Raw genomic sequence first — 13850 nt, forward strand, 5'->3', positions numbered from 1 at the left:
TATCCACTTTGTGAAGTAGTCTATTCCCACGATCAAGTATTTGACTTGTCCTGGCGCTTGGGGAAAAGGACCTAACAAATCCATTCCCCATTTTGCAAAAGGCCATGGAGAAGTGATACTAATGAGCTCTTCTGGGGGAGCCACGTGGAAATTTGCATGCATCTGGCACGGTTGACACTTTTTCACAAATTCTGTGGCATCTTTTTGCAAGGTCGGCCAGTAGAATCCAGCTCGGATTACTTTTCTGGCTAGTGATCTTGCTCCGAGATGATTTCCGCAGATCCCGCTATGTACTTCCTCCAATACCTCGGTGGTTCTTGAGGTCGGTACGCATTTTAACAATGGTGTTGATATCCCTCTTCTGTAGAGGACATTTCTCACCAAGGTGTAATGCTGTGCTTCCCTTCGGATCTTTTTAGCTTCTTTCTCCTCCTTAGGGAGGATGTCGAATTTCAAGTATTCGACTAAGGGATTCATCCATCCGAGGTTTAAACCGACTACCTCAAGTACTTCTTGCTTATCTTCTGTTTTTGCTACCGAGGGCTCTTGGAGGGTTTCTTGAATCAGGCTTCTGTTGTTTCCTCCTGGTTTGGTACTTGCTAACTTGGATAGGGCATCCGCTCTGCTGTTTAGATCCCGAGTTATGTGTTTGACCTCGGTTTCTGCAAAGCGCCCAAGGTGTTCCAAAGTTTTTTCCAAATACCTCTTCATATTAGGGTCCTTTGCCTGATATTCTCCACTTATTTGGGAGGTCACCACCTGTGAGTCGCTGTATATCATCACTTTTGTAGCACCGACTTCTTCTGCCAATTTTAGTCCGGCTATAAAGGCTTCATATTCTGCCTGATTATTTAAAGCCGGAAATTCAAATTTTAAGGAAACCTCTATTTGGGTTCCTCTTTCATCTACTAATATTATGCCTGCGCCGCTTCCCGTTTTGTTGGAGGATCCGTCTACATAGAGTTCCCATGTAGTCGGCTTTTCCTCTTGGTCCCCTGCGTATTCTGCCACGAAGTCGGCAAGGCATTGGGCTTTAATTGCTGTCCGAGTTTCATATCTCAGATCAAACTCGGAGAGCTCTATTGCCCATTGAACCATTCTCCCTGCAACATCCGTCTTTTGAAGGATTTGCTTCATGGGTTGGTTTGTACGGACTCTTATTGTGTGAGCTTGAAAATAAGGTCGTAGCCTTCGTGAGGCTATTACTAAGGAGTAGGCAAACTTTTCTAGTTTGTGGTACCTTAGTTCAGGGCCTTGCAAGACCTTACTGATGAAGTAGACTGGGTGTTGCCCGACCTCGTCTTCTTTTATCAGGGCCGACGAGACAGCCCTGTTTGCTACGGATAAGTACAGAACGAGGTCTTTTCCTGGTACTGGTCGGGTTAGGATAGGAGGTTGGCTTAAAAACCTTTTGAACTCTTGGAACGCCTCCTCACATTCCAAAGTCCATTCAAATTGGCATCCCTTCCTCAATAGAGAAAATAGTGGAAGGGATTTTAGTGCCGATCCTGCCAAAAATCTGGAGAGGGCTGCAAGCCGGCCATTGAGCTGCTGGACTTCTCTCAAACAAGTCGGACTTTTCATTTCTAGGATGGCTCTACATTTATCGGGATTGGCCTCAATCCCTCTTTGTGTTAGCATAAATCCTAGAAATTTTCCTGCTTCCACCGCGAAGGCGCACTTTACAGGATTTAGTCTCATCCCATGCAACCTTATGGTGTCAAAGACTTGTGAGAGGTCGGATAAGAGGTCGACTTCTTCCTTGGTTTTTACTAGCATGTCGTCGACATATACTTCCATTAGGCTCCCCAGGTGGGGGGAAAACACTTTATTCATCAACCTTTGATATGTGGCGCCTGCATTCTTTAATCCGAATGGCATGACCACGTAGCAATAGTTGGCTCTGGGTGTGATGAATGATGTTTTCTCCTGGTCGGGCTCATACATCAGAATTTGATTATATCCCGAGTAGGCGTCCATGAATGATAAGTATTGGTACCCCGAGCTGGAGTCCACTAGGGTATCAATACTTGGTAGGGGATAAGGGTCCTTAGGACATGCCTTATTTAGGTCGGTATAGTCGACGCACATTCTCCATTTACCATTCTGTTTTTTGACTAGCACTACATTGGCTAGCCATGTTGGGTACTTGACCTCTCTAATGAAGCCGGCCTCCCGGAGCGCCTGTACTTGCTCTTCTACTATTAGGGCTCGCTCTGTGTCGAGCTTGCGTCTTCTTTGTTGTACAGGTCGGGACCCTGGGTAAACCGAGAGCTTGTGGGACATGAGCTTGGGATCAATCCCGGGCATGTCGGAAGGCTTCCAAGCGAAGAGGTCGGAATTAGCTCTTAGGAGTTCAGCCAACCCTTGTTTTAGGGTTTCCCCTAGGTTGGCTCCTATGTAAGTGTTTTTTCCTTCCTCCCCACCGACTTGTATCTCCTCGGTTTTTCCTCCCGGTTGAGGTCGCAGCTCTTCTCTGGCCCTTGCGCCATCGAGCTCTATAGTGTGGACTTCTTTGCCTTTTCCTCTCAGATTTAGGCTTTCATTGTAGCATTTCCTCGCCAATTTTTGATCTCCTCTTACCGTTGCTATTCCCGTTGAGGTCGGGAATTTCATGCAGAGGTGGGGAGTGGATACCACTGCTCCGAGCCGATTAAGGGTAGTCCTGCCAATTAAGGCATTATAGGCTGACCCTTCATCAATGACTATGAAGTCTACACTTAGAGTCCTTGATCTTTCCCCTTTTCCAAAAGTGGTGTGAAGGGGCAAAAATCCTAGTGGTTTTATTGGCGTGTCCCCTAATCCATATAAGGTATCGGGGTAGGCTCTCAACTCTTTCTCATCTAACCCTAACTTATTGAAAGCTGGCTTGAAAAGAATGTCCGCCGAGCTTCCTTGGTCTACTAGGGTTCTGTGGAGATGGGCATTTGCTAGGATCATAGTTACTACCACTGGATCATCGTGTCCAGGGATTATCCCTTGCCCATCTTCTTTTGTGAACGAAATAGTAGGGAGGTCGGGTGACTCTTCCCCGACTTGGAGATGGTAGGGAGGTCGGGTGACTCCTCCCCGACCTGGTAGACTCTTTTGAGATGTCTTTTGCGAGAAGATTTGGTGAGTTCTCCTCCCGCAAATCCTCCTGAGATCATATGGATATGTCTCTCTGGGGTCTGTGGTGGTGGATCTCTTCTATCCATATCATCTCGCTTTCTCTTTCTGTGACTGTTCGACCTTTCCATGAGATATCTATCAAGCCGACCTTCTCTAGCCAGCTTTTCTATCACGTTCTTAAGGTCGTAACAGTCGTTAGTGGAGTGACCATATATTTTATGGTACTCGCAATAATCGCTGCGACTCCCCCCTTTTTTATTTTTAATGGGTCTAGGGGGTGGCAGCCTTTCAGTGTTGCAAATCTCTCTGTATACATCGACTATAGAAGCTTTCAGAGGAGTATAAGAGTGATATTTTCTTGGCCTTTCGAGACCGAGTTCTTCCTTTTTCTTGGCTTCCCTCTCCCTCTCTTTAGTTGAGGGAGGGGGTCCAGATCGCCAACTCAGGTCTCTTAACTTGGCGTTTTCTTCCATATTGATGTACTTTTCAACTCTTTCTTGTACATCACTTAGAGAAACGGGGTGTCTTTTAGATATGGACTGTGAGAAGGGACCTTCTCTGAGCCCATTGACTAGCCCCATTATGACTGCCTCTGTGGGCAGGTCTTGGATCTCCAAACATGCTTTGTTGAACCTTTCCATGTAAGCTCGTAAAGACTCTCTGACCTCCTGTTTTATTCCCAGGAGGCTCGGTGCATGTTTCACCTTGTCTTTCTGGATTGAGAACCTCATCAAAAACTTCCTTGAGAGGTCTTCAAAGCTAGTAACCGACCTCGGGAGGAGGCTATCGAACCACTTCATCGCTGCTTTCGATAAAGTGGTCGGGAAGGCCTTGCATCGTGTAGCGTCGGAAGCATCAGCCAGGTACATCCGACTTTTGAAATTGCTCAGATGATGCTTTGGATCCGTAGTTCCATCGTAGTGCTCAGATGATGCTTTGGATCCGTAGTTCCATCGTAGAGGTCCATATCAGGGCTTTTGAAGTTTCTCGGAACTTTTGCCCTCATTATGTCCTCGCTGAAAGGATCTTCTCCGCCCAAGAGTTGTTCTTCTTGTTCGTCGCGGGAGTTGTGATTCTTGAGGGAAGATTCGAGCTTTAAGAGTTTTCTTTCTAACTCTTTTCGCCGTTCCATCTCCTCTTTTAGATACTTTTCCGTTTCCTTTTGTCGCTCCCGCTCTTGTTCTAACTGTTCCAGGCGGCTGTGGACTAACCCCATTAGTTCAGTTACGTGGGATGGTCCGCCTTTTTCTGATTCGCGCTCGTCTGAGGAGTTTGCCTTCAGATTTTTTACCCCGGAGGTGCCCTCTCTCTGCTGATTGTTAACGTCCTGGTGGAGGGCTAAGTCCACATTGTTATTACCTGTGTCCAGATTCTCTTGTTCGGAATCTGTTTCCACATGGCCTTCTTCATGGGATCTGTCCGCCATCAATGGATGATCTCTCGGGTCCCCGGCAACGGCGCCAATGTTACGGTGGGGTAACCGGAGATTGACTGAATGGATGGCGTTGGTTGGCCCAAATGTGTGAAGGAGGAGGTATCCGTAGGAGTATACGGCTCGGGAGACTCCGTCCGACTTGTGTTCGTGAGTGAATGGGGGGTGGTACCTGCAAAGACACTCCGATGCCTAAGTTAGCAAGGATGTGAGCAGGTCTAGAGAGTATTGGGCTTAGAGATACCTGAGGGGTGTCAGTGTATTTATAGTGGTGAGCCAATAACCACCGTTGGAGTAGTGCCGTATCTTTAGGGTGTTAACCGCCCCATTATCTTGGGGAGGTTAAGATATGGCTTTATGAAGTGGTTAGAGATATTTTAGGGGCGGTTACTCATTTGAATGAGTGTTTATCTGCCAGCTAATCTCACGTCCGACTTCTTTAGAGCAAGTCGTGGTTGATACCGACTTCTTATGCGGAGGTCGGTACTTAGCTAGGCTTAACCCTTCAGATTAGGCCTTTTATTTGGACCTGAGCCTTTGTCATTGGGTCAGGATATGAACAATTATCATTGTTAGATCAGTTTTATTAAATGGATATCATTTAATTATAGTTCTTTAGAATATTTATTCGATCCACATGTTAAAGACTAGTTTATATATTAACAATTAGAATTTTATTTAAGCGTCTAGCTAATTAACTAGCAGTACTAGATTTAAATTTCACCATTAAGCAAATTAGTGAAATGATTATTTGACTAATTTAAATTAATTATAAATATAATTTTAAAAATATTATGTGTATATTAAAAAAGTCTATTAAATTAGCTATTATATATTTATGTATAAGGTGTATATATTATTTAAATTATGTTTAATATATATTTTTTATTTTAATATATATTTTATACAAATAATTAATTTTATATGATTATACCTTTTGTAGTTATTTTTAAACATTTTTTTTGTCCGTAATTTTAAAAATCTTGTTAATAAGTATTTTAAAAACACTACTTAAATATACTATAATTAGAGAATATGTATAAAAAATATAATTTGAATGTGAATATTTTTAATTTATTATACATTTATTGAATTGGATAAATAAACATCTTTAAGTTTAAAGCATTTTTAGGTAGAATTAAAATTTTTGAAAATAAAAAAAAGTTGATAAAATAATCACATAATACATTAATTATTCTTAAATTAAAATAATAAAAATACACATTTAAAGTAAAAGTTATAGATTTAATAATAATTAATTTCTTGCTCTATCAATTTACTAACTTTTTCTAAAAATAAATTCTTTTAGGTAAATCCCCATTTTAATAGTTTGATCTTTATCTTTGTTATATTGTATTTGTTTGGAGGCAAAAGTTTACTTATAGTGCGGGTCACTGCCATAATTCCAATTGAGGGACATGATGGGCGGTGGTAACATAACAATAAGAAGATGCGAGTTTTTGACAGTCTTGTTATTAAATGTACAATGCTTAGTGCATAATATTAATTTGAATGAGAGTACAGTAACAAAAGTTATTTATCCTTCCATGATATAATCTAGTTATGCAAGAGCTTCCAAATCCACCTGCAGATCTAAATTATGCATAACAAGAAATGAAAATCCTTGCTTTGGCATAGAACATTATATTATCATTCCCAAATTTTTCCACACATCTCGCTCACTCTCACACCATAATGGCCTTTGCCCCACAGTCAGTGTAGTGTGGCTTTCCTCCACCACTCAATTCATTGCCTTTTTAACGTGCTCTAACACCACCACCATTTTAATCTTCAATAACAATTAAAGCCACCACCACTACCTCCACCTCACAGCACAAAACCTGATTTAGAAATATCATATTTTCATTCTCTCACCACCCATTAGGAACCCAAAATCTCATGCTCGATGTTCCAAGCTGAAACTACACACATCACTGGAGAAAAATTATTCAGCTTCCGCAACTGCAACACATTCTTCATCCTCTTCCATGCCATTTCACAGCTTAACCTTTAATTTGTTCCTTTAGGGTTCTGTTCTATTATCCCTCAACTCTCAGCTCTCAGCATCAACGATGACAAAAATCACTTTTTGACAACAACTCGCCAGATTCAAACCAAACGCCGCCCTATGCAGGTCACAACATTTACCTCCAAAAAACCACACCCCATTGTCTTCTCCTCCTTCACCTATGCCTTCTAGGGTTTCCGAAGACAAACATGAATCCGAAACAGAACCACCCTACCCTAAAACTTTCGCCGCCGTCGACCCTTCATTCCCAAATTTAGTGACCATGAAGAACGCCTTCCCCATGAAACGCACCGTTCGACCACTCTTCGCGCTCGTCCTCCTACTCGTCTTCGTCGCCACCCTTACCTCACGCACCATGTTTCGCCGCCCCTTCCTCTCCATCGAGCTCGAGACGCGCGTCCTCTTGATCCACGCGCCCCCTCCTCCTCCTCCGCAGCTCAACGCCACGCTGCTCCGCCACGCCGCCATCGAGATCGGCGAGGACAAGGCCAAGCAGGAGATCCAGCAGCTCCTCGATGGTAACTTCGGCAGTCAGGCTCGCCACCGGACCTTCATCTCGTGGCGGCGGATCATCCATCACGACGTCGCCAGCGCCGGAGACAGATCCTCCTCCCGGAGCACCATTCCGGCGACGCTCCGTTCCCCTCTGTTCTACCGTTACTGGCTTGATTTCCGTAAGGTCCTGAACGATTGGGCGAGGAAGAAGCGATTCCAAGCAAATATCATGGATGAGCTGATTCGGTTGGTGAAAGCCCCCATTGACAAGAAAAACGGTATCTTGGATGGGAATTTACGAAAATACGGTTCTTGTGCGGTTGTGGGGAACAGCGGGATCCTGTTGAAGAGTGATTATGGTAGGTTGATTGATTCGCATGATGCAGTGATAAGGCTGAACAATGCGAGGGTGAATAACTTTGAGAACAAGGTTGGGAAGAAGACAACAATATCATTTGTGAATAGCAACATTGTGCACCTGTGTGCCAGAAGAGTTGGATGCTATTGCCACCCTTATGGGCCTCACATCCCCATTGTTATGTATATTTGTCAGGCCGTCCACTTTCTGGATTTCACTGTCTGCAATGCTTCCCACAAGGCTCCCCTCTTGGTAACTGATCCCAGGTTTGATGTCTTGTGCGCAAGGATTGTCAAGTATTATTCATTGAAGAGGTTTGTAGAGGAAAGTGGCAAGACCTTGGAGGAGTGGGGGAGTGCCCATGATGGGGCTCTCTTCCATTACTCTTCTGGATTGCAGGCCGTCATGCTTGCTCTGGGCATTTGTGACAAAGTTAGCATCTTTGGATTTGGTAAATCAGCTTCTGCCAAACACCATTATCATACCAACCAGAAGGCTGAGCTCCATTTGCACGATTACGAGGCTGAGTATCAGTTCTACCGCGACCTTGTTGATCGCCACAACCCTATACCATTCCTCTCAGACAACTTCAACCTCCCCCCTGTTGTTTTATATCACTGACTCTTGCCTATCTTTTTTATGTGGTTCTTTCATCATGATGTCTGAAATTTTTTGTTGTCATACTTGTAGTGAAATGCATAGATAGTGGAAAGTTAAACAACGGTGACTCAAGGTTCAAAGTTTTGTATTATTGTCAAGTTTGTAATCTCCCCCCAAAAATTGTAGCCTTAAGGCAGCAGTAACAAGCCAACAAGTGTAAATTTTTGGTAGAACAAGACACGCTTAATGGTTAAACATGCCATCATATCTATAACTTTTCTTCTTTCTCTGTCACCTGGTTTTCTTTTGTCCTTGGTCTATTTCTTTTCCGTCCTTGAATGAACCAAATGATTTCATTCAATATGCTGGATTGTGTGTTCCATCATTTAGATTTCCAGACAACTAGGCAAAACTGGTGAGACAAACTGAAAATTAAGAACTATTTAGCAATATTATCCTCTCAATAACTATTTAGGAATTATATATAAGATTTTAGTGGAAGCATCCACGCGACATTAATTCAAAGAAGAAAAGATCAGCTAGTCCTCCTTTTTGACATAATATTCAGTTGAGACCTCGTTGCTTTATATTTCTAAGAGTAGTTAAAAACATAAGATACATCACAGAAGGTGACTGCTCACTACTCTATATATACATTAGATAAAAAGTTCACAGCACTGCACTCCAATAGTAACCTAATCTGTTGCAGTCAGGTATGTAATGTACACCAAAAAAGAAAAAGAAAAAGGAAAAGAAAAAGAGGACACATCTTCCACTTCTTACTAAACTTGAAAGAGCTTCAGCCAAAACACATGGTCCACCATCACAAAATGCTGGTCTCTTCACTCTGCGGTGTCCATCACTGCTCCCTTCTCCTCATACTTGACTCCCACCAAGTAGCATATTCTCACCTGCTTAGGATCATAAACAGCATACTCATTGTATTCCAAAGGACTCTCTTTATGCTCTGATGCAACTATCCTTCCCGAAGGGACTTTGATGTCATCCTTCCAAACAAAGTGCTCTAACTCGTCTGTTTTCTTCTTCCCCAGCCCCTTCACTCCAAACTTCTTTTCCTCCAAAGATGCCGGGTCCTGTGCCATGCAATCACATTTCACAATGTCAAAGAAAACATCGAAGAAACTATTCTACTCTTAGGTGCCTTACCTCTGGCGGGGATTTCAACTCGGTGATCTCATTCCCCAAAGAAGCAATCGCCAAAACCAAGAACCCTTCAGGCCTGTCCACCGCTGTAAAGCCATATCTTGCAGCCTCCGCTGCAGCGTCTGAACAAACAATCGCCTTCCCAAACTGTTGCAATTCAATGGAGCCACGGATCAGAATATTCTTATCACGAGAATCGAGTTACAGTAACACTAATTTATCGTACCATGTATCCTGGCACTGGTAGTGAACATATAGCGGGTAAGAACCCCTTGTGCAAGTGCCTCAAAAGATTTGAGCTTCGTGTTCCTTGCATCAAAGCATAATCACCACATTGAGAAGATAATCATAATTACGCTTTGTTCACCAGAAAGTTGAGATGTCGTGTTTCTTACCACACCATAAAAGAACCTTGTTTGGGAGCTTCACTATGTCTTCATAGGGTGGGCATGCACTCGTTTCCACAGAAAATATGTTCTCAACAGAAACCCCATATTCCTGAGATTCATTACAAGTAAATTAATCACGTCAACACACAAAAAGATGACATTCTGAATTCCAGATATTACCATGTCACCAACTTTGACGGGTTCATAAGTTTTTTCTAGATACTTGACAATCATATCATAATCATCGGAATCCTTCTCCAAGGGAGAGATTGAGCAACCTAATTTGTTGTAGGTCTCTGACAGGGGGTCATCAATGGTAGAGCCACTCATATCTCCTATGAGGTGAGAAGCCACGGTTATGTCCCTGACACCCTCCAGGGCAGCAGCAGCCTAAGAAGATAAGAGTGATTAACAGTTAACACAAGTGAATGATTTGAAGCAAATTACCATTAGGCTTACATGTTCTGCGATCTCTTGATAATCTCTGAAAAGGAAAGGCCTAGTGGAGGGCATCATAGTGAACCATCTTTGGCTAAAATCTGTCCAGACAGCCTCAGCCTTTGGTCCACTCTCCTTCGATGACTTAACCCTCTCTATGAACTCCAACAGTGCTTCCTCACCTGATGTACCTCTTTTGTCAGTCTCGTTTAAAGTACTTGACAGAAATAATCAGGGGAAAAAAATATTGCCAAATTGCATACATCTTTTCAAGTGAAGCTGGGTAACCATTCCTATGGGAAGGTCTGGCGAGTCGTAACCCATCTCCATCAGCGCATACCTGATTTCAATATTCCAATATTCGGTTATTTCTAAACAGCAGCAGCAGCAACTGCAACTCTAAAAGGCAGTGTTCATACCTGTATATCTCCTGGCTGCATAAAACCTTGACGAAACTGGCAACCATAGGCTCAAGTTTACAGTGTGTCGCTGCTATCCCCAGCTGTCGCAGTCCCAGTGCGCCGTGCCGGACTTCTACTCCATCATCCTAAGCCACGTTCCAAGGAGATTGTTGCATTCTTTTATCTCAAAAGTAGCATACTAATGCTTAGAAGTAGCAGTAGAAACATACCATGTCAATGGGGTAGAACTTGAGTGGCTTTTTGCGGAACTTCTTGTCTCTTTCCCAAGGCTCAAACTCGTTACCGGTGATCTCTTCAAAGAGCCTCGTAAACTCTCTCAGAGCATTATCCACATTATCAAACTCTTCCAATCTCTCCTCTGCATTAAGATCGTCTCCATCTCTTGCTTTCTTGAAGAATAGATGCAAATGATTCTCCGGGACCATAATGAGTTGAATGACACTGTAGCTGCTCCAAATCAACATCACCAATAATCAGGAGGTTTTGTCACATAAACGCAAAGATGAATAGAATAGAATAGAATAGAACGAAGGCGAAATTGCAATCACTGGTTGAGTTGTCGGGCATGGTCGCAGAGGGAGAAGGCACAGTTGTACAAAATTCCATCTTTGTCAAATATGTAGCCTCCTTGTTCCTGCAATTTGGTATCTTTGTAGACCCCTCTCTTGCCATAAAGCTTGAGCTGTGACACAAACAATGGGGTCGTCTCCAGGATGGTGTTTATCCCCTGCTACTGCGGACAGATGAGTGACAAGATCATAAGCGTCCAAAGGTTGAGGTTCTTGTTTCTCGATGGTGTCCCACAACCAGGCCTCCTTTACCACTGGTATACCCCTCTCCCTAGATTACATAAATAAAATTAATGTATGTGTTAAAAAGAATTGTTGTGGTTAAGCTTATGTATTTTTTTTGGTGACTAGGTTATGTATTTTTTAAGTACTCTTTAGGTACTCTTATTATAATTAATTAATTATTATTAATATTAAACTAATAAAAAAATAATTAGATAATAGTATGCATGATCATATGATTTGAAGGGATTAAAGGAAACTGACATGGCTTCTGTAAGTTTGGAAGTGCCACCGCGTTCTCTTTCAGCAAGTGAAACCACCAAACAGGTTGCCCCTAACAACAATATAAATTTGAAGTGGGAGTTGGTAATTAATTAAATGAAACAAGAGCAAGTGCTTAATTAATTACCAATTATGGAGTGGGCGACCTTCCCTCCATGCTTCTCAATATTCGTTTTCCAATAATGCTAATTAATAACAGTACAACAAATTGGAGATGTGTGTTAGTGTGATAAACAAAAGTGTGTAGTGTGGAGTGGTGTATGAGTACGTACATGCGTACGAGAAAGACGGCCCATGAGAGAGATGGTCATGCCAATGAAAGGCTTGTCGGCTGATCCTAAATCCCTACGAGGCCTGCTAGCAGGAACAGCTTCTTCATATTTCTTTAACAACTGCATGCCATAGTGCGCATGGAAGATGAATATAAGAAATGAGACATAAGATATATATAGAAATACAAGGTAAGAGATGGACATGTGCGACAGGAGTGTCGTGAAGGGAATCAGGTAGCTTGGTGGTTTGGTGCTTTCTGGGAGGGTCTCTAGTGGAGAAGGTGCAGCTACACCACTCACTATAGAACCCTCTACAACAATAGCGCCTCCCATCGAACTCTAAGCTCCCATTGCAAACGGGACACTTCTCCAGGGCACCATAAAACAGCAAGTCCTCACTGATATATATATACATATAATATTAGTTTTATTTTGAATAAATCAGAGTATGTATGCATGTATTTACTTGTACCATTTCCTAGTGATTTCAAGGTCAGAGTAAGAAGAAGCAGAGGAATCAACGCCATTGGCCTCAAGAATTTGTCGCATGTCATCAACAGAGAGGTGGTCGCTCATGGCCTTGGATAAGTTGTCAAATTCAGCACATGAGGATTTTCCATTGGTGGTGTTGTGGGCATCATCATCAATTTCTATTTTGGCCTTCTTTGGGCTGTTATCCTGTGTCTGCTTGTTGATGGACTCTGCCTTCTGCTTCCTTGTCATAATCACCTTCTCTTCCTCCCCATGAACCTGATGACCATCAAGTATAATACACATTCATTCTGATCCTAAGAGAGAAACCAACCAAAACCAAACATGAACAACAAAAAGCAAACCTTCATGTTGAACTCTGTAATTTCCAGATTTAAAGAAACCCCACTTTGAGCAGTAAGTGAAGTGTGAATGAATAACAATTATGAGGAGGTCTGCCCTAAATAAGCATAAGTTGAGAGATATCCCGAGGTGCCACGAGCATCCACTTCTTGTCCTCATCACAATGTGCCACGTCTACCAACAACTCTCTTCTGTTCACACGTGCCTAAATGCCTCTTTTTACACCCGACACCTGGTATTTCGCTACACCTCTCCAAACGGTGTATGCAATCTATCTATCTATCAAACACATACATACCCCTCTTTTTTCTGTATCATCTCCTCTTTTAACTTTATCAACCACATTTTTTTATGCACCAATATGTTTGTTACATTTAAATAGTTTTGTTTTGGCTTAGTCACTGTCGTAGCTATTTCGATGAATTTTTATTTATTTCTGAATTCGCTATAAATTAACTCTTTTAAGTATACCATACCATTTTTATCAATTTTTTTATGTTATGAAATTTGATGAATTATGTACTTTATTTAGGGAGAATATTAAAAATGGTAGACTATTATTTAGATTATTATTTTATTAGTTTAATATTAATAATAATTAATTATAATAGGAGTACATATATATAAGGTTAACCACACAAAAATATTTTGTTTTTATTCATTTTAGAACTTTTAAAATGAGAATAATTGATTTTTTCTCTCTTTTTTCAAAAAACATTTTTTTAGTTAATCTTATGTATTTTTATTATAATTAGTTATCATTAACATTAAACTAATAAAAAAATCAAATATTTTTTACATACAAGTCATTTTCACATACAAGTCTAACCAACTTTTCAATTAATGTGTGAATCTATAACAGCTTTTTTTAAAAGGATTTCCTTTTTTTTCGAATTTTTTTAATATTTTTTATCTACGTTCTCTTTTATTTCTGTGTTTTCCTTCGTTCGCTCTCTGTGTTCTCTTTCTTAATTTTTTTTGTAATTTCCTTCGTTCTTTTTTGAAATTAAGCTCTAAAATTAGTTTTGAACAGTTATCTTGTTGTTGAAAATAATGAATTATTTAAACCAGAACGAAGTAGATTATTATTTTGAATCCAATCAAGTGGTTGAGGTGTGGTTCAATTCTAGTTAATGTTTTCGTTAGTAGTTTATGATTCGGTAGGTGAATAATGTTTTTTTTGTGAAAATTGGTTCATCGTTGATAGTTTGAATTGAATGTAATGTACGAGTT

At 41.3% G+C, this 13850-nt stretch overlaps 2 protein-coding genes across 2 annotated transcripts; one reads left to right on the forward strand and one right to left on the reverse strand.

The window, feature by feature from the left end:
* Window positions 1–6099: 6099 nt before the first annotated feature.
* On the forward strand, window positions 6100–8299 carry LOC107476406 (beta-1,6-galactosyltransferase GALT29A). Its single transcript, XM_016096207.3, has one exon. It carries the CDS (start codon window positions 6733–6735, stop codon window positions 8044–8046), a length of 1314 nt encoding a protein of 437 aa, XP_015951693.1. The 5' UTR covers window positions 6100–6732; the 3' UTR covers window positions 8047–8299.
* A 275-nt stretch (window positions 8300–8574) lies between these two features.
* Window positions 8575–12761, reverse strand: LOC107476405 (protein ADP-ribosyltransferase PARP3). The gene is given in 17 exon segments (XM_016096206.3): window positions 8575–9119; window positions 9193–9336; window positions 9416–9498; window positions 9585–9687; window positions 9759–9968; window positions 10038–10198; window positions 10280–10356; window positions 10436–10563; window positions 10648–10885; window positions 10987–11133; window positions 11135–11278; window positions 11494–11563; window positions 11639–11696; window positions 11784–11903; window positions 11986–12181; window positions 12256–12533; window positions 12620–12761. Coding segments are annotated over 17 exon segments (2415 nt in total). The 5' UTR covers window positions 12626–12761; the 3' UTR covers window positions 8575–8867.
* Window positions 12762–13850: the final 1089 nt, after the last annotated feature.

The sequence above is a fragment of the Arachis duranensis genome, chromosome 3 (assembly GCF_000817695.3).
Source record: "Arachis duranensis cultivar V14167 chromosome 3, aradu.V14167.gnm2.J7QH, whole genome shotgun sequence".
Classification (NCBI taxonomy): Eukaryota; Viridiplantae; Streptophyta; class Magnoliopsida; order Fabales; family Fabaceae; genus Arachis; species Arachis duranensis.